This window comes from Tachypleus tridentatus, chromosome 6, assembly GCF_004210375.1.
Source record: "Tachypleus tridentatus isolate NWPU-2018 chromosome 6, ASM421037v1, whole genome shotgun sequence".
Lineage (NCBI taxonomy): Eukaryota > Metazoa > Arthropoda > Merostomata > Xiphosura > Limulidae > Tachypleus > Tachypleus tridentatus.
This window is the reverse complement of record NC_134830.1, coordinates 85,072,501-85,097,224: the sequence shown is the minus strand read 5'-3', so window position 1 is coordinate 85,097,224 and position 24,724 is coordinate 85,072,501. Positions and strand designations below refer to the sequence as shown.

The following is a 24,724-nucleotide window of genomic DNA, read 5'->3' as shown; positions in this document are numbered from 1 at the left end:
AAAAAAATTTTCTCAACCCAAATGAGCTGTTTTACATATACTTTTCTACAAGTGGGTTTTCTCGACATCACTGAATAGCAACCTAATTATTTGCAAAATAAAAATAATGTTAAGTTACAACTAGCTCAACCTTTGCCTATCTTTTTAGTATAATAAATTCAATACACAAAACAACTACCTTTTATTTCTTATTTCAATACACTACAGATGAATCACTTGATCATAGAAGTTCAATGGATTATTATCTTCTAACCTCTCAGTCATAACTGCTATTTATTTCAGCACACTACAGTTGAACCACATGATCACAAAAGTTCTACATATTATCTTCTAATCTCTGAGCCATAACATTTATTTATTTATTTCAACACAATGCAGATGAACTACATGATTATGAAAGTTCTACAAATTATCTTCTAATCTCTGATCCAAATCAATCCACTGATCACAACTGAATATTTCTAAATATTCAAGAATCAAATAGAATTCAGATGGCATATTACAAACTTTGCATTTTAAATCAGAGAAAGAAAAAAATAAAATTATGAATACTAAGTTTTATAAAATATTTTGAGATTAAAGATTTGTTCACATAACATTTTAGTGTGTATATTCTTGACTAGCTCTAATACATCATGGTATTTAACCTATTTTTATGATTTACTGCACAACACACTTTTACTTTCAGAAAGCAGCAAATGCACAGAATATCCAATGTACAGCCATATGAATAACAAAAAATATTACACTATGCAATTATTATTTTTTAATTAAAATTGTACCAATGAAAGAAATACCAAATTTTTTATGGGGCATCATATGAAAACAATCTATTTTAGAAAACCATATGAAAAATGGTAAAACAATTTGTTTTAGAGATAGCACTGTTTCATGTAGCAAAACCTACCCTAATTTCCAACTTTATACGATCTTCATTTGGTAATTCAAGTTCCACTGGAATTATATCCTAACAATAAAAAAATTTCTAATTAATTAGAATAATTTCAAACATATACATACATATATAACACAGTATGAAGAAAGTGCTTTTATACTGCCATAATAACTGTATTTTATGTGTTCTTTAAAAACAGCTAGTTAAACTTCCTCCAAATATTACAGATAATGATTTAAAATTTTTGTTAAGAGAAAAAATCTGAAAAGTTTAATTATTTTTGTCAACAAAATGAAAATCCATATTTATACAACATTTACAAGAATACAAATATGTGTTATGATCAGTAATCTGTTTCAATCAAAGTGACAATGTCTTTGAATAGTGTGGCCAAATTCATGATGTTTTAAAAAGAACATATGTTATTAGTCTAAGAAATTTGAAAATAATTAAGTTAACAGCCAATTAAAATATATTTATAGTCTCTAAATTTATCATTCTATCTAGCTTTCATTTACAAGTCCTCTGCAGTTGATCTTTCATAAATTGATCTTTCATAAAAGTCAAAACCTTAAATGACTCTTTGGTTTCTACTTCAATTTCTACATACTAAAAAGACATTTTTCATGAGCTTGCTATTTTTAAGAACATTACTTTAGAGAATATGTCTATTATCTCTATAAACCCATAATTTTTGCTAATTCTGTTGGAATTATTTTCATGATTTTCTAATAACGATTATCATATCTTATAAAATTTGTAGGTTATTTATAAAAGGTGGATAACAACATTGTTTGAATTAGTTTTTAGTGAAAGATAAATAAATGTTATCAGATTTTGTCACCATCTAATGGGTAAATCAGGATTTTTGGCCAGATGCCACAAACGTCCACTTACATTTATAGAGGTAAGGTGACACTTTTATAAATCCTAGAAAGGTAACATTTTATAACACTGTATAAATGTATTTCCAATTGGCACTTATCTCCTTTCCCCCAAAGTATTATATCTTGACCTTGATCTACCCTCTAAAATTTTTCAATGTGATGTGTTTTTTCTACCATTGCAGCAATATGCACTGATTACATGGCTATTATCCATCGGTGATATTGTGCAACCTATACTAGTGCAGGTAGCTCTCTCTACCATTGCAACACAGTCCACAGTCCACCACCCCAAAAGCTTGGAACTAGAAAATGGTACATATTCTCTTACTTCTCTAGAAGAAACAGGAAATAAAAATGTGGTGGAGAGTCCAGAAAAAAACATTTACACCAGTGACAGTGCAAAGGGTGATTATGAAACCTATTTTGGAAAGCAAAGCAAACACAATTTATTCAATCTCAAGAATGGTTGGGATAAGTTACAATTTCCTTCTGTTTTATCCATGAAGTCCATAGGTTAGGACAGTCCAGAACAGGCATACTTATGAAGTAAAGACATTAAGAAGAATAACCTATGAGTGAACTTGTGTGGAACACCCCATCTTTAGTTTATGTGATTTTAATAAACAGCATGGGTTATAGTACAAATTCTAAGCAACTGAAGTATACTTGGACAGACCACTCCCACAGAATGCAGTTCTGGTTAAAATACAGGACAAGCCTCTGAAAGATAATGTGTATGAAAAAAAAAAGAAAACTTACCCAGTCACAGTCTCACAGAAGGATGAAAACAGATAGATGGTACACCAATAAGGAAAAAACAGCTACCAAAAGCAGATAATAGGAGGTGAGCATAACTGGTGTAGTCCCAGTGTTCTACAGACAAAGTACTCCAGTGAATGATGGAATTTAGACACAGGTAAAAGGTAATGTTACTGATTGAAGTAAAGACACCATGAATTGATTATAGGAAGAAGAAAAAAAAATAAAAGGCCAAGCCCAATGGTTAAAGGGGGGAAGTGAAAAATCATGAACAAAGAAATGTAATAGCAATAAATGGAGAGAATGAAAAAAAGTCTTGAAAGCAATGAAGTAACTCAGAGCATGCATGTGAGAGAAAGTAATCTGGATCCAACCATGAATAAAGTTAGAAGATAGTAAAAAAAAAAGTCAAAAAGAGCATACCATGAGCCACATAGTGTAGGTGAGTAAAGTTCATTTAGGACAAAACAACATATCAAGCCAAAACAGCTGAAAAAACACCAGGTTTGTGATGACCAGGAGAGATCAATCAGAAAGACTTAATCTGGAGTAACATGGATAATCAAAATCACCTTGGAAAAGAGACTGATGGAAGTTCACATTTTCCTAAATTGAAAATGTTTATCCAGTATTACTTCTTTCTGCTGACACTGATGGCTATTACTCAACTGCCAGGGTTTCTGCATTTGCCCATCTAAATATTGAACTGTTTTTTTTGTTTACTCCAGTCTTTTATAACCCACTCAATTGCTCTTAGTAATATTTATCTCATGACACTTTCCACCTACATCAATCCTCCATCCTGGTACTATATACAAGTGTCTCATTTGGATAATGTCATCACTTTTTCCAGACTGACTCAATCCCAGTCTCTAACACTGGCTCTTAATGGGGAAGAATGGAAGGAGATTATCCTTTCATGTGAAAGACTGCAGAATGTTTTTGCCTGAAGCTTGAGTTTCTGGATAAATGGGTGTATCATGACATATTTTCAATCTAGAAAAACATTAACATCCAAGCACACTTACCTCTTCTCCCACTTATAGCTAGAATTCTACATTGATAAAATTAAAGGGCCATTGAGGACATTATTCATACAGAAAGCATCTGCACAGATCATGAGTTTGTCAAAAGACGATTGGCACCCTAGTGGGGAAGCATCACTACCTTCACAACAGCTATGCTCTTCACCTAGAACTTAATTTTTGTATTATGGGTGGAATTTTAGATGAATTATCATCATTATAGGCCATGTCCCAACTAAATAGCCAAGGTATCACTATATCATGGTCTTATGTTTGTGGCTAGAGCAATCTAAAACAAATGTTATACATGCATATATATATATTTATAAGTGCATCTCAACATGTAGCCAAACAGTGATGCATTCCGAGCCACCAGAATCAAGAAAAGCAAGTATGCAACACTGAAGTGGACAAACCTTACCCTCATCCTGAATTTCAAAACATAACACCTCAAGCTTGAAATGATTGAGATCAACCTACACTTTACTCAACTAAAGGGAAAAGAACTCATCTTGTCTGGAATTATGAACACCCATCTTCACTCCCTGACTGTGTGAGTTAGGTGCATCCCACTTACCACCAGAATTATGGAGAGGATATTGAACAACCGTACTTCACCAAAGACCCAAAATGGAGTCACTGTGCATTTGGAATTATGAAAAGACAGTGAATCTTATTCCATGAATAACATTGATCTAAAAGAAGGACCATGCAAGTCCTAAATGAATGAAAGAATGAATATCAAATATGAACTTGTAATATGAGTAAGCTTTCATGTTGGCTGACACAACTCCTACCAACATTTGGGAAAAACATTCAGAGAACTGGGTATGAGGGACCCCAACTTTGCCCACTTTTCCAAGAGAGGAGTAACTCACTCTAACACTTGAGGAAAAGCCACTATCTACCATCCCAGTGATTGGAAACTAAGTGTGATAAGTACTCACTGGCTCCATTAGTTGAATCTGGGGGATAATGTGCACTAGGGAGCCCTGAGGAACAGTGCAATAGGTGAACCATGTTCCCTAAATTTTTAAAAAGAAACCAACCCTGATTTATTCATTCCAATGATTGGCAGGGAAAGGCAGGATTCCTCTACGTTTTTATTTCTGATAATACATTAATGGCAGTCCAACACAGTACAGTAATACAATTCAGTCAACCTAGAGGTGGTCTTGTGGTAACATCTCATTTCTTGGGTCTTTTGCAACCATCAACTAGTAAAGTGGTTGCTAGAGCAGAATTGATTTGACAAAAGCATATCTGACAATGAAAATGATATAAGGGATCCTGAAAAGTAGGAATGAAAATATTCATCCCTTTATATTATCTAGCATAAATGGTTAAGTCACATGGTAGGCAAAATACCTCAGACAAAGAGACTGTCAGATGATGCAAATAATGTTGGTCTGCATAACAATTCACATAGTGACCTCCAGACAATACAATTGAGCTGTAAAGTACATAAATATGTGACAAATGTGATTGAATGTGACTGGCAGAAGATTCCTCACCTTCAAATAGATCTTAGAATAAAGTCATTGTCTTGCATCTCTAAATGGATTAGTGCAGGCAACATACCTTCAAAACTTTCACTAAACACAACTACAATCAAAATCTGATGGGACAAAGAAGAGAGAAATGGTGATCAGATGAATTAGTAATAAGGATTTATCCCCTTCCCTACCTGGCAGTGTCTTGTGTAAGAAAAAATTATCTGAAGACATAGAGAGAATGAGAATGTGACCTCTGGAAAAACATTGCAAATCATCCCAACCAGAGATGTCAAATAAAGGGAAAACACAGCACACAATAGACAGATAACAAACAAACATTGAGAAAGAACATGTAATCATAAAATATATTTTAGGTAACTGGAATAATCATCTGAGGTGGTTGTTTAATTTAGTGTTTTATGGCACAAAGCAGCTAGGCTATCTGCACGAAATATCTGTTAAGAAGTTAAAAGTAAATTTAGTAAAATTCATAAAAGGAAATTAAGGTAAAACAAAACAAGGTTTAAAAAAAACAAACATAAATAGCACAAAACCAATGTTTACATCTAATCTACAATGTTAAGTCAAAAACTACAGTAATTCAAGTTGTTAAGGACTTTCTGTAGTACAACTGTAATTATCATAGCTCACCAGGAAGACTAACAGACAAGTACAAAAACCACCATCAGTCACCAGAATTTGGCCTTTCCAGTCCTGGTTCCAAGTTATTTGACATTATGGTCATTTTCAAAAAGGAAAGTAATAGAAAAAGTTTTAAAAGACTATAATTATTATAGACTATAATCTATAATAATAACTCACCAGGATGACTAATGGGTAGTTCAAACAGCAGTCTTAGTCATCTGAAGTTGGCTTTTCTGGTCCTGGTTATGAGTTATGTAATGTTACAGCCCATTTCTAATTTAAATCCAAATAGATAGACTGTGATTTTTAAAAGGGAGCCACATTAAAAAAGGTGTAATGTATAAATAAAAATATTAATGGCCTTTAAAAAACTAAAAACATTACCAAGGTGGACAGTGTCACAATCACCAGTAACACTGTCTAACGTTAGACAAACCTTGGGACAGAATATGTTTATAATGGTGCTGTCGTTGAGAATAGTAATGATGGCAAGAAAGTAAAATGTGGCTTATCGTGACCTGAATGTTACAAGTGGTGCATCAATTCCAGATTAAAGAAAACAATGAGTTAAAAAACTGTGACCAATGCATAGTCTAGTTAGAACAACTTCCTCTTTCCAATCCTTATGAAAGCAAGACAGCCAAAGTCCAACATAGGGTTTTATTTGGAAAAGCTTGTTTTTGCATTGCTCACTCCAAATTAACTGCCAGCTGGCATGGAGCCAAGCCTTGAATACAGGACCATAGTCCATGTATGGAACAGGCACAGCAATGATAGTGACAGAGCAGATAGACTTAGCTACAGTGTCAGCAAGCTCATTCCCATGAATACCAGCATGGCCTGGTATCCAGAAAAACTGGATAGAAGTAGATGTTAAAGAGAAATGGGCCAGCTGGTTTTGAATATTGGCGAGAACAGGATGTGAACCAACGTGAAGTGATTCTAGGGCCAGTAGAGAACTAAGAGAGTCAGTATAAATAGTGCAGTTTGAGTACTGCTTAGCTCCTATGTGATCCAGGGCAATAAAATGGTGTACAGTTCAGCAGTGAACACAGAAGCTGTAGAGAGGATTCTGCATGCAACTATCAAACCACAACAAATCATGGCACAGCCCATGCAGTCACCTGATTTCAAACCATCTGTATAAAAAGGAATTGAAGGATGGTTCAAAAGATATCCCACAAATAGCAGGCAGTATTTCCTATCAAGAGTGTCTACTTTTCTCAGATGACTTAAAGATAAGTCACAATTGAGAACTGTAAGAAGCCATGGTGGAATGGGCTGACCAGTGGATACAGCAATGTTATCCATCGACAGATCCAATTCATCTAACTGCTCCTGGATACAAAGGCTAAAAGGAGAAATAGCAGACCATCTGTTCTGAAAAGGATGGCCCACTGAAGAAGGAAAACAAAACCCCAGGTGGAATACTTTGGTAAGGAACAAAGTTTTGAAGCATATAGTAAAGACAGTTGCAAAAGGCAGAGGTACAAAGAAGGTTCATGAGACTCTATATATAAACTCTAAACTACGTTAGTGTGAAAAGCTCCTTGATGACAAATAGGGTACAACATCTTTAAGGCCGAGGGTCTGACAGAGCCATAGTTGAGTTTCAATCAAATAAGAGCACGATATATCTTTAAAATAGAACGTCAATCCACTCCCTTAGTGGTGGAAGAGAGGACACAGAGGATGTTCAGTGCTTATGTATATTTGACCCGTAGCTGCTTGATGTGTGGTATAAAGGTCAGCTTATGATCAAAGATAAGCCCCAAGAACTTTGTCTTAGGGACCACAGGCAGCACAACTTCACTAATATGGAGTTCAGAATCAGGGTGAATACCCTGTTGGCAGCAAAAGTGCATGCAAACGGTTTTAGAGAGGGAAGTTGAAGCCATTTGCTGTGCTCCACTTCAGTAAATGATTGAGAGCAGTCTATAGCTGCTGCTCAATATACCTCATGTTCAACGACTGACATGAGATGTGAAAGTCATTGACATGGAGCCCGTTTGCAACAGTGAGAGGGAGTTGTTCAGTGATGGCATTAATCTTTATACTGAAAAGTGTGACCCTCAAAACACAGTTTTGAAGGACTCCAACTTCCTGTAGAAAAAATGGGAAAGTGTTAAACCCACACAAACTTGGAATTTCCTGTCCATTAAAAAATGTTTAATAGAAATGGGCAAATTGCCACATAACCCATATATATGGAAGTCTTGCAAAATGCCATACCTCCATGTTGTATCATAAGCCTTCTCAATGTCAAAAAAAATATTGATACAAGATGTTGTCTTTTGAGAAAGGCTTCTCTGATTGACGTTTCAAGTTGATTCAGGTGGTCCATGGTGGAGTGGTTGTCGAAAGCCGCACTGGGTGAATGAGAGGATGTTGTTTGATTCGAGGAACCAAACAAGACAAGCATTAACCCTCCTCTCTAAGGTCTTACAGAAACAGCTCGTCAAAGCAATTGGATGTTAGTTTGATAGAATCTTGGAATCCTTCCCAGGCTTAGAGAAAGGTTGGACAATAGCCTGGCACCAGGTTTCAGGAAAAACATTTTCTTGCCAGATCCTGTTAAAAATGATCAGAAGAATAGCAACAGAAGCAGGAGATAGATGACGCAGCATGTCATAGTATATATCATCAGGTCCAACTGATGTACTGCCACACCGATGAATGGCCAATTTGAGTTCCACCAGTGTAAAGGGACAATTATAGTCACAGAGATAAACAGTGATAGTATGACCCAAGGAAACATGAATGGCAAAGACAGGGTGGGCACATGATGATTAACCAATAGTGCTACCCCTCCATAAACTTGTCCATCACACAGACTGTCATTTCTGTACAAAGAAAACCATCGAAAAGTGACTGTATTGGCAGGTTTCAGAAATGTTTCCTGTAAGGAAAGACATACAGGATGGTAGGAAGCAATCAGTATTTTGATGTCATCCAGATTAGAACGATACAGTTCCATTGCATCAGGGTGGCCAGTTTTATTTACATGTAGGCAAATTGGGTAGAGAACCCTTCTGTTTAGGACCACACCTTTTTTCCTTACTGTCCTTATTTGAGGGAGGTCTATCGGCCTCCATGGATCATGCCTTGGGTCGACTGGGCAGGTCTTTGCTGTTGGAAGGGGATTCTAGTGACTGAGGACGTGAACGAATAATTGTTTTTCATCATGGTGTGGGAGAAAATATATCCAAGTAAATGCCTGTACCTGCAACCGAAGGATGTGGATCTTGGGGTTTGTTGGAATATATGTACAGGACAGACATGGGTGTTGAAGTTGATTTATCAACTTTTTTAATCAGGGAGGTCAAAAGAATTTTCATTTGTTTGGAGAATGATTCTTTTGAAGACACAGAGAGATCTGTCTGCACTTCCACTGTTGTTGTAAGGCAAAGTGCATCAGCATACATCTGAGATGAGGTGGTGGATAGCAATTTTTGAGCCTCGGGATAAGTAATGTTGTGAGTCATTTTCAAATGCTGCACCTCTTTTTTTCCAATCATTTAGGGCAAGAACGAAAGTAGGATAGGTGAAAGCCATTGCAACAAATGCAATGAGGGTCTGTTTCACACTCATATGCATCATGATTTTTGCCACTGCAACAAGCACACGTCAATGAACCACGACATGACGTCTCTAAGTGACCGAACCTCTGATAGTGGAAACATTGGAGAGGGTTTGGAATGTATGGCTGTCCTCTGCAATTAAGATAACCTGCCTTGATGGTGGCAGGTGGACATGGAGATGTATATGTGAGAATGAGGACATTGGTCAGCATCATAATTCCATCTTTGCGAGTGGATGTATGCCTCACTGTAGAAACTCCTTAGGTGGAAAAACCAGCAAGAATCTCTGACTCTGGGATGTTCTTTAAATTCCTCTCAACAATAAATCCTTATAATGAGTTCAAAGTAGCATGAGATGTAACCTCAATAGGTATATCCCTGATCACCTTTGAATGTAAGAGGAGTTCACTGTGTTGAGATGTGGATGTTTCCACCACTATGTCTTTGCTGACTTTGGAGAGCCAGCAACTCCCTCTAGTCCCTTTTGAATGAAAAAGGGAGACATTTGCCCTAAAGGCATGTCTGAAAGTGAATGCAATATAAGAATATGAGGTACAACAGGTGGTACAGGTGGTGAGGATTGCTGCTCAGAATCTTCAAGACATGGTCATTTACCCATAGACTGTTTTTTCTCTATTTTATTAAGATTTTTAATTGGAGTATCCATAATAAAGAAAGGGAAATTTCAGTGCCCACTGACCCCACCGATCATGGAGTCCTATGAGGGGATGCACTACAATGTCAAACAAGGACACTACAGCAATGCCAGGATTTTGTGAGCACTATACCAAACACCAGCATCAGGTACAATGTCTACAACACCTATTGAGAACATCCAACACTGGTACTTGGATAACTCTAGCCCGAGCGAACCAGCCGACTGACCCAAGGGGGGCCACCCCAAGTCCACCCATCTACAGGTATTCAAGGCCAAAGTGGTGTGTTAGGGTTTGACTCCTCAAGCACCAGGATCCTCTCCTCCCCTTCACGGGTTGCCATGCATGGCAAACACATGAGTGGATGTTTAGATCCCAGAGGAGGTAAACTGAAAAACAGAACCTTCCCTGGGAGGCCCCCTCATCATGTACAGGAATCCACACCGAGGGAATCATTTGAGACTAAGGAACAACTTCAGAAATATGGATGGAGAGAACAGAGGATTCAAAGAGCATGTAGTCACAAGAACTGATTAGTAGTCACTAAGAATGACTTAAATGGGGTGATTGTGAAAGGTGAAAAATCTCTGCTAGAGGAGCCAGGTCAATAAATGAGTTATGGTTGACACTTCTGATCAAAATAGGTTCAACCGCTTATCAATACAGCACTGCCAATACGCAAGTCATTTCTGTTGAGAAATAATCATCTTAGGACTAAACAGATACACGACAACCCTAGAAAATAAACTCCAATGTCATCTCAGGACAAAGCAAGAATTGACACAGATACATGACAATCCTACAAATTAAACTCCAATGTCATGTGAAAGATTGTAGAACTTCTATGCCTGAAGTCTGAGTTTCTGGATAGCTGGGTGTATTGTCATATCATGACTACCTCTGCAGAAGTAGCATACAAAGAAGTGGAAGAAGCAAACATTCCAAAAGGTACCACAGAAGCAGATTGTAGTAAACGAGCTTGTGCTACAAACAGAACATAACAATGGGTTGGGACAAATAATATTTAGTACTCTGGGTAACATAAAAGTGAAGGGAAGGTCTAGAGTTGTTATCTCAACCTGTCCTGATGGAATGCATCTACTGCAAAAACCTGAAGAGGTACTGGAGATTAAATTGCCAGTAGTTGGGTGATACGATAAAAGGCCAATCCACTAATCACAGTTACAAAATCAAAACCCTGCAATGCAGCATTCATTCTTTTGAGAGAATCTGTTTGGACTGAGACAATTGACCAGCTACTGCAGATATCACCCATGGAACATGAGAAAACAGTAGGGTGATAAAACAGAAATGTTTCTGAGAAAGTAAGTGCAAAATTTGCAAGCATAATATACCACAATCGAACTGTCAGAGCAAACCCAGACGAGTTTCCCATTAATAAGGCTTGACCATACGGAATTACCTGTTGAAGAACAAGAAGGGCTAAAATGTTGTGTAGGAAAGCCTCTTCATCCATGCACAGAACCCTGGAATTTATGACTGTTGGTAAATGCATCCACATCCCTGAAGCAAGGTATTCATGAAGAGATGTAACTCTGGATGTGGTATTGGAAGAGGAACCCATATCATCGTAGTCTCCCAAATTAAAATCCCCTAGATATCTTGATTAAGGAGTAGTTATGCATATGAGTTGAAGTAAAATACCTTACCATAAATTAACATTTTTCCAAAACTGAAAATGTATTTCCAATAATACTTATCTCTGCTGACAAAATAGCTATTTCTTGATTTCCAGTGTTTTCACTCTTTCCCATCTAAGCACTGAAAACACTTGCTCCAGTCTTATACCCCACTCAATTGCACTAGGCAAATTCTAATTTGCAAAATTCTCCACCAAATTTAATGCATATTTTATCTAGGTACTGGTCAGATACCATAATCCGTTTTTCAAGACAGAAAACCAGCTTTTGTTGGGGAGGTAGAACAGTAAAATGTCAGCAGAGGTAAGTATTATCAGAAATACATTTTCAGTTACAAAGATGTTAACTTCCAAAACCTACTTACCTCTCCTAACAATATAGCTAGAATCATATATTTAGAAGGTGGAGAGGCTGATGCAGGCGTGATCCATACAGAAAGCATCTGTACAGAACAGGAGTGAACACCAAGATAAAAAATGGTAAAAGAGAGGGGGAACCATACTACATGAAGAACAGGTATGCTCTTCAGTTGTAACTTAGTTCTAATATCAAAAGACAGAATAGAATATGAGTATTTGTCAGTACAAGTCAGCCCCAACCAGATTGCTGAGATTTTAGAAGCCATGGTTGGAATTAAGGGGTTATGGTACATATATCCTAAGTTGGAGGCTAGGATTACTGGACCACAATGTTTCATGCATATATACACATTTGATTGAATCCCAACCTGTCTATATGGTGATGCATTTCACAGAATCACAACAAGAAAGTAAGCAACATCTGAGAGGATAAACTTTCTCCTCCACTTGAAGAAGTCCAAAAGGCAACAACCCAGGCTAGAAATAATGGTATAGTGTATGCCATTCTCAACCAACGGAACAGAACTCATCTGGTCTGTAATTATGAATAATCATCCCCACTCCCCATCCAAGTGGACAAAAATATTCCACTGCCCCTGAAATTATGATGCAGAAGTGGAACCTGTGCTCAACTAGAACCTATAATGGAGCCACTTTACATTCAAAATTATAAAAAGATAGTGGACCCCTTCTATGACCAATATATGAAACTGACATTGATCAAAGAGACGGGTCAAGAACCCCCCAATCAGGTACCTTCACGCTAAATCTGCATCTGAATTATGAGTAGGTCCTGTAGAAGGTGGTGCCATACCTACTGGCATCTGAAGAAGACATCCAGGGACCCAAGAAAGAGGGTCTCCAACTTTGCCTGCCCTCTTCTCTCAGAGGAGAGAAGCACACTGGAAAAAAAGGCTTTGTACACTACTCTAGAGACTAGAAACTGTGGGTGATAAGGACTCCTGAGATCTACTATTACAATCTGGAGGGTGATATGTATTGGGGAGGTCCCGAGGAACATTGCTCTGAAAACTCCACAATAGATGAACCAAGTTACCTCCATTTCTAAAAGCAAACAGATTCTGATTTATTCAACCTGAAGATCAACAAGGACAGGCAGAATCCTCTTCAGCTTTACTCATGATAGTCAATAAACGATAGTCTATAATAATAAGGTAATACCATCCAGTAGTGCCTAGTCTTATGAAACACTCCATTTTGACACAGCCTTTACAACCTGTTGTAGTTATAGTGAAAGTGGTTGCTTGTGAGGAATTGAAAAGAGAAATAATACCTACCTGAGCAACACTTGCCACAGAATGGGATCTAGTAAAAAATAAAGTGACCCTTGAAATAAAAGAGTATATGACTGAGAAAAATACCTCTGGTTAAAGTCTAACAGATGTTGTCAAAATAGCTATAAAAGATAGTTAAAAACCCTCTGAAGATGAAACTGTAAGATCACATAAGTAATGAGACAGGAAAGTATGAGTAGTAGTTCACATACCAGCACACACAATGTCTTCCAGAGGACTACTGAACAGGGCAGCTAATGATAGAGATACAATTAATCTGGTGCAATGTGACATAAAAAATTCTTCCCGTAACAATAATTCAATATAGGCCATGTGAATTAATTTGCTAAGCTACTTTGTGAGAGTAAAGAGAGATATGTCACAGGAAATAGAAGGATCTAAATTGATGAGTAATCCATTCCTAGTACTTTGAAATGAGTTAGTACACATGCCACGTAACACTTGAGGATCCTGAAAGGACATTAATTATTAGAATCAGAGTGGTCATAAAAGTGAAAAACAGCTGGCAAATGGACTGATAAGAAGAATACTTCCCCTTCTCTGGCTACCAAAGTCTTGGGAAGAAAAGACCTATCAGAGTAAAACAGGGCAAATGTGGAATGATAAAGGGTCTTATGCACATGGATTGCAAACAACTCCAAATGATGATGTCCACAATCCAACAACAACAAAAAATACAATTTAACTCTTTCAGCATGGATTTAGTTCCTTGATTCAACCTTAAAACCACTTTGCGCTTGTTATAATTTTCATGCTATTACTTTAAACTGGTAAGAAATATATTCACAAAATTTGGCAGATGGTCAGGAAGCATTATAAAGCTTTCATATGCAAAATATTGGATCTTTTATTAAGTTTTAAGGTTTGTTAAACAATGTTTTTTCTCATGCCTTTTTTTATTTTTGCATGTTGCCCATCTAACATGCAAAGTAATTTTCACTTTAAGATTAAAAACACTTTTCTGCATCAGAGAATTTTCAAGAGTCACATGCAAAATCCTTATAATGTCCTAATTCCTTGAAAATACCTTATAGTTTATGCTATTTTTATAAAAGAATCTTTGTATGTGTTCAATCAATTTGACCAATCTTGTAACCACCATATAAAATCAGGAAATGAATATAAACAATGGCTTTTTCAGTTTAAAATTACTACAGCTGTGCATGGCTAACAATGCAGAAGTTACAATGACAGGGTGCACATGCACTCATGTTACTGTATCCATTAATATAAAACTGACCTTTAAGTCTTTACAAAATTATCTGTCTTGGCTGTGTTTTAATGGATTAGTATTTGGTAAAATACAATCATATTTCAATTATTATAAACTGTATACACATATAGACCATTAACATTTACAAACAAGTTTTTAAACTCATTTTTCTTAAAACATAGAACAATAAATAAGGAAATAAAGCAAACAATTATTTCTTCTTTGTACTCTGTTGCTATTTGTTGCAGCCTGCTAAGCCTTGAAAAATTCATAAAATAATAGTTCAATAAAATTTTGAATGCAAATCACAAATATAATGACACGGCTTTTGATTTGTGACCTATCGTGATATAGTTAAGAAAAAGAATAAACAAAGACCATGTAGCTAAAGGCTCAAGAGAAGGATGAGTGTGACTTAAGTGAGTATTGAAAACATACAAAGAAGGATGAGATATTGCATTGGTGACAAAACAGATTTCTCCAGTTCTATAACAAAGCCCTCTTTTGTGTCTTCTGAAAGGAGAATCTGAGAGTGTTGTTCTACTAACTAACAGGATGGAGCCAGTCAATGATGTGTGCACAGGTCCAAGAAATGTAGATGACAAGAAAAGGCTCAAACAACTCTGCAGAAGACATAAGATGCTGATGCAAAACCAAACAGTAGAGCCCTGAATGCAGTACCCTAATGCACAAACTTGAAAAATCTCCAGGAAGATTCTACTAATGGAATACAGTCATCCAGAACCTTGGCACAAAGTGCCACCATAGGTTGAGAAAAATTTTCATTGTAAAGGGAGGAGGATCTAAAAATTGACTGGGTCAAGACAAATCAATGATTGGACACCAATAACCTGTCTTAAAAAAAGCAACAAGTTGACCTGACAATGGTGAAGGTGACAAAAATTGAATGACTAACCCTGAGGTCAGAACGTGGAACACCCATGGATCCCTGGTGAAAGAACTCTAGATGTTCAAAAAGTGATGTAATCATGCTCACACTGCTCTTATGGCCACAGAAGAGTCACTGATGCTATTGTTGTCCATCCGTTCAAGCCAAAGTTCCTTGAGCATACGGACAGACCCTATTATGGGAACCTATAGACCTGGGATCTAAAAGGAGTCAGGAAACACTATGGGCCATTACTCCTAATTCAGCACTAGAAAAGCAAGAAACCAAAGATTATAAAAAAGAATATAAACAGGTTGAATCAATTCAGGATTTTAACATCTCTGGAACTCCAGCAAATAACAGAGTATGGAGAAAAGGAGCTTCTTGTAACTTTCTGAGGGTAGAAAATGGTAAACTAACTCTGGAATTCATACTGGTCCATACATTTTTTTTTTGTTAAGTAATTTACAAATATAAACAAAATATTAATAGTAGAGATTACAAAGATGTTCAAAGTCACAACATAAATTGTGAATAATCACAATACTCCTGTTGATAGAGACCTACGCTGAATGCTTTATTGAGAAAAAGTGATTACATTAGCTAAATGATGTGCTTATATACAGTACACAGATAGAGGTTGCATTGAGGTCAGTGGAGAATTTTGCAACTTAAAATTTGCTTAAAACAGTTGAGTGAGATATAAAAGACGAGAGCAAGTATTTTCGGTGCTTAGATAGGCAGAGTGGAAACTCTGGATATCGAGAAATAGCTATAGTGTCAGCAGAAACAAGTATGTTTTGGAAATAATTTTTCTCTTGCAATTTTTAAAAGTTACAGTGAAATGAAAACAAGTTAAAGTAAAAAATTATGAGCATGACACAGACTAATAAATTAATACACATTTCCCAAGAAAACTGGATGTTTCATTTACAAACATTGTATACAAGTTTTTCTATTTCAGTGAAAAACTTAAGAATAGGGAAATACCTGAACTGCTCTTGTTAGTCCTTCTCTTAAAACATAATTAAATGATTCAATATGAGCTTTGCTTATACCTTGTAATACCTGCAAAAACACAAGAAAAATACACAAAACAGAATCATTAAACTTGTGATATTATAATGTTTATATTGAAGCAAATTTATTCTTATAATTAATGATTTTAAAAATCTGAACTTAAAATAAATCGGAATCTATAAAGTAATTTCTGTGGTAATTTTCATACTTTTTAGTATGCATGACTTAAACATTCAAACATGAAGTTCCATATCATCTAAATTATGTCTTCATAGTTTAGCCTGTCATGAGATTGCGTAAATGTGTTTGTTTTTCATAATATATCAGCTCCATCTATATGTCAGTTTCAGAGTCTTATTAAAGATCATTAAGAAGCTGAAGCTAATTTTTTATACCAAAGAAACAACTGCAGTTGTACTTCAAGTGATAATGTTTTTATACACATTAATGTGTATTTGTGTGTGTATAAATGAAGTTTCTTTAAGACAAAAAATAAATCTGCTTTCCTCAAGGATCAGATTAAATCTTTATCTCAAAAAGCAATGAAACTTGCTAGTGCAAAGCACTCTTTCTAGCAGACCAATCAGAAAACAGGCAACAAAACAGAAATATCTGCTTTATGTCATTACACCAAATTGACAACTAGGACAGACAATGGCAATGCTCATTTTATGTTTGAGTAGGTAATATTATCAATGCACAACTTGTTTCAAACTTAAGAGGAATACTGGTTTATTTTAAACTTTTATTATCAGTAATTTTAATATATCTTGATAAGTAGATCTAGTTTATTTACAAAAAAACAATTGTCCTTCTTTAGTTTCTTCAACTAGCCTTGAAGTTAAAGACGTGTGTTTCATTTATTACTTGGTTGTTATTTGCACAATATTGAAATCAACTGAGATGTATCATTTACAGAAGCATTTTGAAAAAAATTACATGCATAGTATCCAGGGATAATAATCTGCAAGTATTATAAAGGTCTACTTAGTAATAGGAAAATCAACCTAGAAATATGCAAAGTAATCTAAATTTTAAAACTTAGTTTTAAGCTATGTAAGAAATATGGAGACTGGAAATGTGCAAGGGAAAGTTAAAGACAATCTTTATTAATGTTACAAAGAAAAATGGGGTGCATATCCATGTACACACTTAAACAGTTTTCTCTACCAGATATACAAACAAGTTGTCAAGTTTCTTGCTTAGCAACAAATATTTTGAGAATTATCCATGTTAAAAGTATAGCTCTGAAAGTATCAAGACTCGGTACTTTAAACATTGCATCCTTTCTTCAGAATAATTTTATCATATGATTGATCATTCTTTCAAGTATTCACTGGTTGCAGCTCAAAGATATCATCTACTCAACCAGAAAACATTGTGATTGTTTACCTTTAGATGAATGTACAGCTAGTGGATGTGGTAATTTAAACGTCAAAATTAGAACATTGGTAGGCAATGTAATTCTGTCCTTACAAGTGGAGATATGCTTCACTGTGAAAACTCCTTAGGTAAAGAAAACAACCATGATCTCTGACTCAAGGATATTCTTCAAATTCCTCTTAATAAGAACTCCTCATGAAGAATTCAAAGTAGCATGGGGAATAACTTCATTGGATATACACCCAATGGCCTTCTATTTCAAGAGGAGTTCACTCTGATTTGGGGTGAATGTTTCTACCTATATGCTATCAGAACTTAGCTTCTTGAGGGACTTAAGGAGCAAAAAGCTCCTCTAATCCCTTCTGAATAAAACAGGGGTGGCATTTGCCTGAAATGTTTATCTGACAAAGAATTTGGTATGAGAAAATGAGGTACAGGTGAGAAGGAGGTGGAGACTGCTATTCAGTCTTCAAGACATGGCTGTTTATTACTGATTATCTGTGTTTATTATTTCAATTTTATTTGGATTTGAGGGATCCATGATGAAAGAAGAAATATTCAGTGCCCACTGACCCTCACCCATTATAGAGTCTTACAAGATGATGCACAATAAAGCCACACAAGGACACTGCAGCAATACCAGGGTTTCATGAGCACTATACCCAAACACAAGCAGCAGATATAATGCCTACAACACCCATTGAGAATGCCCAACACTGATACTCAATTGACCATAGCCAAACATGTCCAGCAAACTATCACAAGGCCACCTGTCAACAGGAATTCAAGGTCAAAATGGTGTGGTGTGGTTGGGCCCCTCAACCATCAGGATCCTCTCCTCTCCTACTCAGGTCACTACACGCTGCAAAAATGTGGGTGAACATTTAGATCCCAGAACATGTAAACTGAAGGTACAGAACTTCCTCTGGCAGGATTCCACTTCAAAAGGTTGTAATGAATAATTTTCCTTCACTAGTGCATTACACTTTCAAAAATGCATAATGCTTTGATAAACACAGAATGGACAGTTCAGCTTCAATGTTAAGTACAGAAATATTTTTAAAGTCATATCAAACACAAACTCTAACTAAGTGAATAAGGAAATGAAATGTTGATAAATAAACAACTAGTAAAATAAAGGATGCTCAGATATACTAAAACAAAAGAAACAAATGTTAAAAATAAAAGGTATTATGAAAGTCTCATTAAGATATCAAATTTGAAAGCAGAGAATATTTAGATAACTTAAGTGTAACAATAAAAGAATGAGTTAGTAAATGCAGATGTAGGATATACACAAATGTAACTCACTATAAACTTCACTGCCAAAAGCAGTGTCACTCTTTGTTTCTAAATTTTTCAATACAGAGTATCATATCATATCTTGGTGAAGTCACATATCTTATTCCTTGAAATAAACAAATGTTTATTAATTATACATGTAATAAAACATTAGTATTAGATCTATTATTATACTGCTTAAACATTAAAATTTATATCTCATCCCTTAGAAATTTTTCAAAAAATTAGAAGATTACATATTAATAGTACCTAAACCACTCTTATGTTTGTCATATGCATTGTTGATGACACATTTAACTCAATCTCAAGCTCATCAGGCCAGCTGAAACACTACAAACACAGTAGTAGTCAAAACATTATTTACATAAGCCACTTGCTGTAACAACAATTATGTTGTGAATGCCTTTTCTAAGCTGAAGTATGATTGTAATTAAATATACTTGTCATAAGATATAAGAATTTGGCATATTATATTGTTAACACCAAATTCTTTTTCTTGTCCCTGACAAGATATTTACAACAATATTTGACTGTGATCCAGTCTGCACAAGCATGTACATAAGATTTTATTTTTGAATGCAGTGTAACAGAGTATGTCATTTTGGAGATGTTAATATTTTTTCTATCTGAAAATGTATTTCTGATAGATACCTCTGTACAAAAAAATTGTTTTTTCTCTTAAAGTGCACATTTCTGCATGTCACCAGCCTAATGAAAACTCCCATCTAAATTCACATCTGTCTACATGAATTTACATAACTACATGATGTATCATGCAGCAAAACCTTCCACCAACAGCAATTGCATGTAAGAATCCTCATTCTCTGAAAAGGCAATAAAAAGAAAGTGCACTAAGAAGGTAAGGAAGATATATGGGAATCTGCATGGAGGTGAGTATCCATTGGAAATGTACATGGAGATGGGTATATACTAAAAATATATTTTTAGATAAGGAAATTTTTAACTTCTGAAAGAAATATTCTCCTCCATACATAGTTAGATAGAATCCCATGATGACATGATGGAGGAACAAGTGTAAAGATTATTTGGATAAGTATCCTTCTGAAAGTATCTAAAGGAAATCTATTGTGTATGGAACACAATTCTATAAGAGAGCAACTGTTGGAAACTGCATTTCTTCTCATCTAGGGTATATTCCTCACTCATTTATGGGAGAAGGAGATAGAACCATGAAATGTCTCACAAGGATGGTTAGGTACATGACCATCTCAGTACTTGCAAAAATGCTGTCAGATGGCCAATATGTGTAGTGGGATTGAGATTCATTTAAAACAAACTTATGTGCTCATTGCCTCTACCATGAGACTCAAAGTTTCAAAATCAGTTGTGGAAGAAAAGTGCTTGTGATGAGTATCTGTGTACTCCTTCTGAACTATCAGTCACTACAGTCATCATGAAAGCTGAATATAGAGAGCACCATATCAGAATATATCATTATGGTTATTTATATAACCTCACCTCAACCATCAGTCTCTTCAGGCCCTTTGCATGCTGCAGGAGTCAGTTGTAAAAGTGATACATCACAGTTGTTTATTAATTTGCTTCATCTACTCCACCATCAGAACCTTAGATATCATACAACTGTGGGAGCAAGAACTGTTACAAAGATACATGTATATAGGATTAATAGAGTGATGTGTGTCCATAACCCACTTGGAGATTGTGAGGTATCAAATTTATAGAGTGAAATGCACTACACTCTGGAAACACTTCAGCCTCACATCTCACTGCAGGGGTACCCACTGTTCTAACCCTAGCAGTTAAGGTCCTACACCAGGTAAGGATTTTCTATAATCCACCATCCCAGTGATTGGAAGCTCCACTTTAAAAGAGATAAAATTGCATTTGGGAGGCCCAGAGTTTATGCCTGTATCCCCTTTGGTCTCTCTGTCTGTAAAGGTATTTTACTGAAGACAGTGCAACAGGTGATTGCAAAACCCATTTTTAAAAATTGGCAATTGTTAGACATAGAAGTGGGTAAATGTACAAACCTGATGCTGCCTTTTTTTTATTACAGTCCATAAAATAGGTATGGTCTGGATCAGATTTGAAATTTAATATAGAAATACCATAAGGAAAGCAGAGTGGCCTTGTGGAACACCCCATCTCATGGTGGACACTCACAGAGCTAAGCAAATGGTATGAGTGCTTTCCATTATCCTGACTCGAAGTGGGTGTTGGGTAAGTATATCCTAGGATGCAACACTAGCTGACTAGTGTGAACCTAAAATAGATTAACGATGAGTAGGAATAAATAAAGAAGTACATTCACCTGTGAAAGATGTAGGATGGATTGAAGGATGGCAATGGATGGAAACCTGAATTCCCTGGAGATGAGAAGGCCAGCTGATGGAAGTAGTGGGTTACAAATACATGCAGGATAGTACATATGCCTACCTGGAAACACTTTTCTACTGATTCATGAAAGTGGACTGTTGGAGAATAAGTCAAGTGTATTGTTCAGTGGGAGGAGATGTAAAAAAGCTAATGACTGTCCATCCCCAAGGAGGAGTAAATCATCTGGATGAGTTGGTGAATTTATTCATTAAGGGTGAAAGAGAAAAGGTCTCTAGTGGTAGTGGAGTTCCAAAGAATGAAATGATGGTGACAGGAACCCCAAAAGAAAGCCGTACGAGATAGATAAGCAGCTTGGACTGGACACTGAAGTCTGTCTGGATAAATGGAGTGGTGAAGGTTGAATAGGATCCCCAGATGGATGAGGAATTGGGTCAGGGTAAGGAAGAATTTGGATATTTTGACATGCCACCCGAAGCAAGTAGCTTCTTTAGAAAAGAGGGAAGTATGATCTGAGGTTTCTACCTTTGAGTGGGAAAGGAAAAGCCAATTGTTTATTTAGAATTGGAACCATAGTCCATGACCATGCAGATGATGAGCGAAGCTCTGAACAATGTGACTGACTATGTAGGAGGCTGGTGCTGTTCCAAATGGAAAAGGCTGGAACTGAAAGACATTATTCTTGTGGACAAATATGAAGAAACACCATGAGGCCATAGCTATTGGAATATGGAGAGAAGCAGTAGAAAGGATGACAACCAACAAAGAATACACCCTCTAAACCAGAAAAGAGGCTCTAAGCCTTCATCAGGTCATAATCTAATAAACATCACAAATTCATTAATCTATGGAACACTGCTTTAAAACAGGTGTTAAGGCAACTATCATAATAATAACAGGCAAGAATATAGAAATAATAATGAACAGAGAAAACACTTTCAGAATTAATCTTTTACATAAACTGAAAATCAAAAAACTTGGTCTTTATAACTGTATAACAATATAAAAATCTTATACACACTGTTGCTTAACAATATTTAAGATTGATTTATTACTTCAATATAATAAACATGAGAAAAATATAATTACAGGTATTATATAAAAAATATAATGTTTATGCTTTGGATAATAGATTCTTTAATTTTACACTTAAATCCCTAAAAATAATATGTTTTATATCTTTGATAAGTGATATCCATGCAATATTGAGTAGTTGTTAGCCACTGTTTTGATTAACAACTACTAGCAGTCCAGTGTCATGTTTAGATGACAATAGCTTCTTTGATTTTTCTGTTTGGTATTTCATTCTCTGTCTATTATTTTTTTTTACATTTTTAAGTTTATCATGGGATTGTTTTCCTGGATATGAAAAGATATACTTGATGCATTTATAACAGTTCTTATCATCTCTTTGGTATTCTTTGAACCTTATCAGTAATGAGCATTGTGTTTCTGCAATGTATTATTTATCAAATTAAACTTTTAATTCAACAATGTATTATCTGATGTATGATCAACTTATTTTTCTGCATAATACCTGTAATGGTATTTTCATTATGCTGATTATATTGAAGTAATAAATTTGAATTAAATATTATTAAGCAACAGTGTTTAAGATTTTTATATTGTTATATAATTACAACAAAGACTAAGGTTTTTGGCTATTCAATTTATGTAAAATCTTAAATCTTTTACACTTAATTCTATCTTCATCATTACTTCTATAGGGTTTATAAATTTAATACCATATGTCAGTTATTGTTATGATTGTTGTCTAGAGACCTGTTTTAAAGTAGTGATCCCCAAATTAACAAATTTGTGTTGCTCGGCACATTTTTGTCTGAGGAAGGATATGGCAAAAGAACTAAATGTTTACAAATAAAAATTAATTTTAATCAGAGAAAAATTTATTTGTAATCCTACCTATTACAATTTTATCTATTCATTCTCTATTTTGTTCCTTATGGATCTCTAAGAATTAGGAGTGTGTACAATGATAATCATAATAATGACATTTGACTGTGATTTTGTCTGTACCGGTATCTATGCTGCCTCTCTTTTCTGTCTGTTCTACAATAAAGACTGTGTTGATTTTTACTAAATTTGTCCATTCTAGTTAATTTACACAGGCACACTAGAAAAACTCAGTTACTGGACTAATAATTTATCTCATCCATACCATGATTAGAAAGTTTAAACTATCTGATATATATATATATATATATATATATAAACACACACACTTTTCTTTTTATATATAGACTATTTACGCAGACTCTTCATGATGAGCAAATGAAAGTGAAATGGGCACTGCCTACTTCAGTGTGACACTTGTGGAAACATTGAAGAACCAATCTACAAAAGTACCACAGATGGAAAGGTTGATGTTTTGAAATACTTCTATTTTACATCTTCAAGTCTAAGTCTTTCAAAATATTGTCTTTTTCATCTGTGCCAATGATAATAATAATTAAGACTAACATAGGTGATCTTAATTCTTATTTAAAAAGTGAACATAAAGATTACAATGTTATCTGATTCAGAGAAGCTACTATGTGCAGGCAACAGTCTACAGAAAGAGAAGATTCAAGTTTAAAATTTGTGAAAAACAGATTAAATTTTTGTAAATAAGATTTTACTTTTCTAAGAGTAAGAATACTGCTGTAAGTGTAACACTAACTATACAACAGACATCGTACTATATGATAGCAACATTAATACTATCATCAGATATGTTTAGAATTAGAAATGGCGTGTAAACTACTATAAAATACAATAAACTAAATGCTATTTAATACTTTATCATAGTTATACGTTAACCTGATACAGATCTTTTTTTGGCTTCCAGTTCTCTAGATTTTGTAAATGTTTGAAACTGGGGTTTTCCGGAACACCTTCCCACACGTTCACAGCCATGATGTTTTAAGTTTAAACCATGTGTTTCAATAACGTACAGCGTCATCTGTAACTAACTTTTTATATCAGAAAAATAACATTTCAAAATTTGATTTCACATCATCAGCCAAGCTAATATCTTTAAATATAATCCCCCTCCCAAATGATTCAACAGTAAGTCTGAATGCTTATAATATTAAAAACCTGGTTTTAATACCCATAGTGAGCACAGATCAGATAGCTCTCAGATAGCTTTTAAATTAACAGCAAACAAGCAAATGTAAAATACATGACATTCATGTATTTCCAATATAAGTAAAGCAAAAATAACTTAAGAACAATTAAATGTTTGCAAGCCAACTCGTTTCGCAGTACGTTATGCCAAAAGCAGAAAATTATTTAACTCATTTCTCAATAGCTTTTTTT

At 35.2% G+C, this 24,724-nt stretch overlaps 1 protein-coding gene across 7 annotated transcripts in view; it reads right to left on the bottom strand.

Moving 5' to 3' along the window:
* Nucleotides 1-24,373, bottom strand: part of Polr1B (RNA polymerase I subunit Rpl135) — a 136,304-nt gene extending 111,931 nt beyond the window's left edge. For 4 of the 7 annotated variants that reach the window (XR_013029259.1, XR_013029260.1, XM_076505847.1 and 1 more), the window contains exons 1-3: nt 24,224-24,373; nt 16,373-16,450; nt 908-967 (exon numbers count right to left, since the gene is read on the bottom strand). Coding sequence is in view for 4 of the 7 variants with exons in the window: in XM_076505847.1 (XP_076361962.1) it covers nt 908-967; nt 16,373-16,450; nt 24,224-24,319 (234 nt within the window). In the remaining 3 variants the exon portion in view is untranslated. Of the gene's footprint in view, nt 1-907; nt 968-16,372; nt 16,451-19,096; nt 19,194-24,223 lie in introns of all 7 variants that reach the window. The other 3 variants (XM_076505849.1, XM_076505850.1, XM_076505851.1) reach the window with 2 other exon arrangements.
* Between the last annotated feature and the right edge of the window lie 351 nt (nt 24,374-24,724).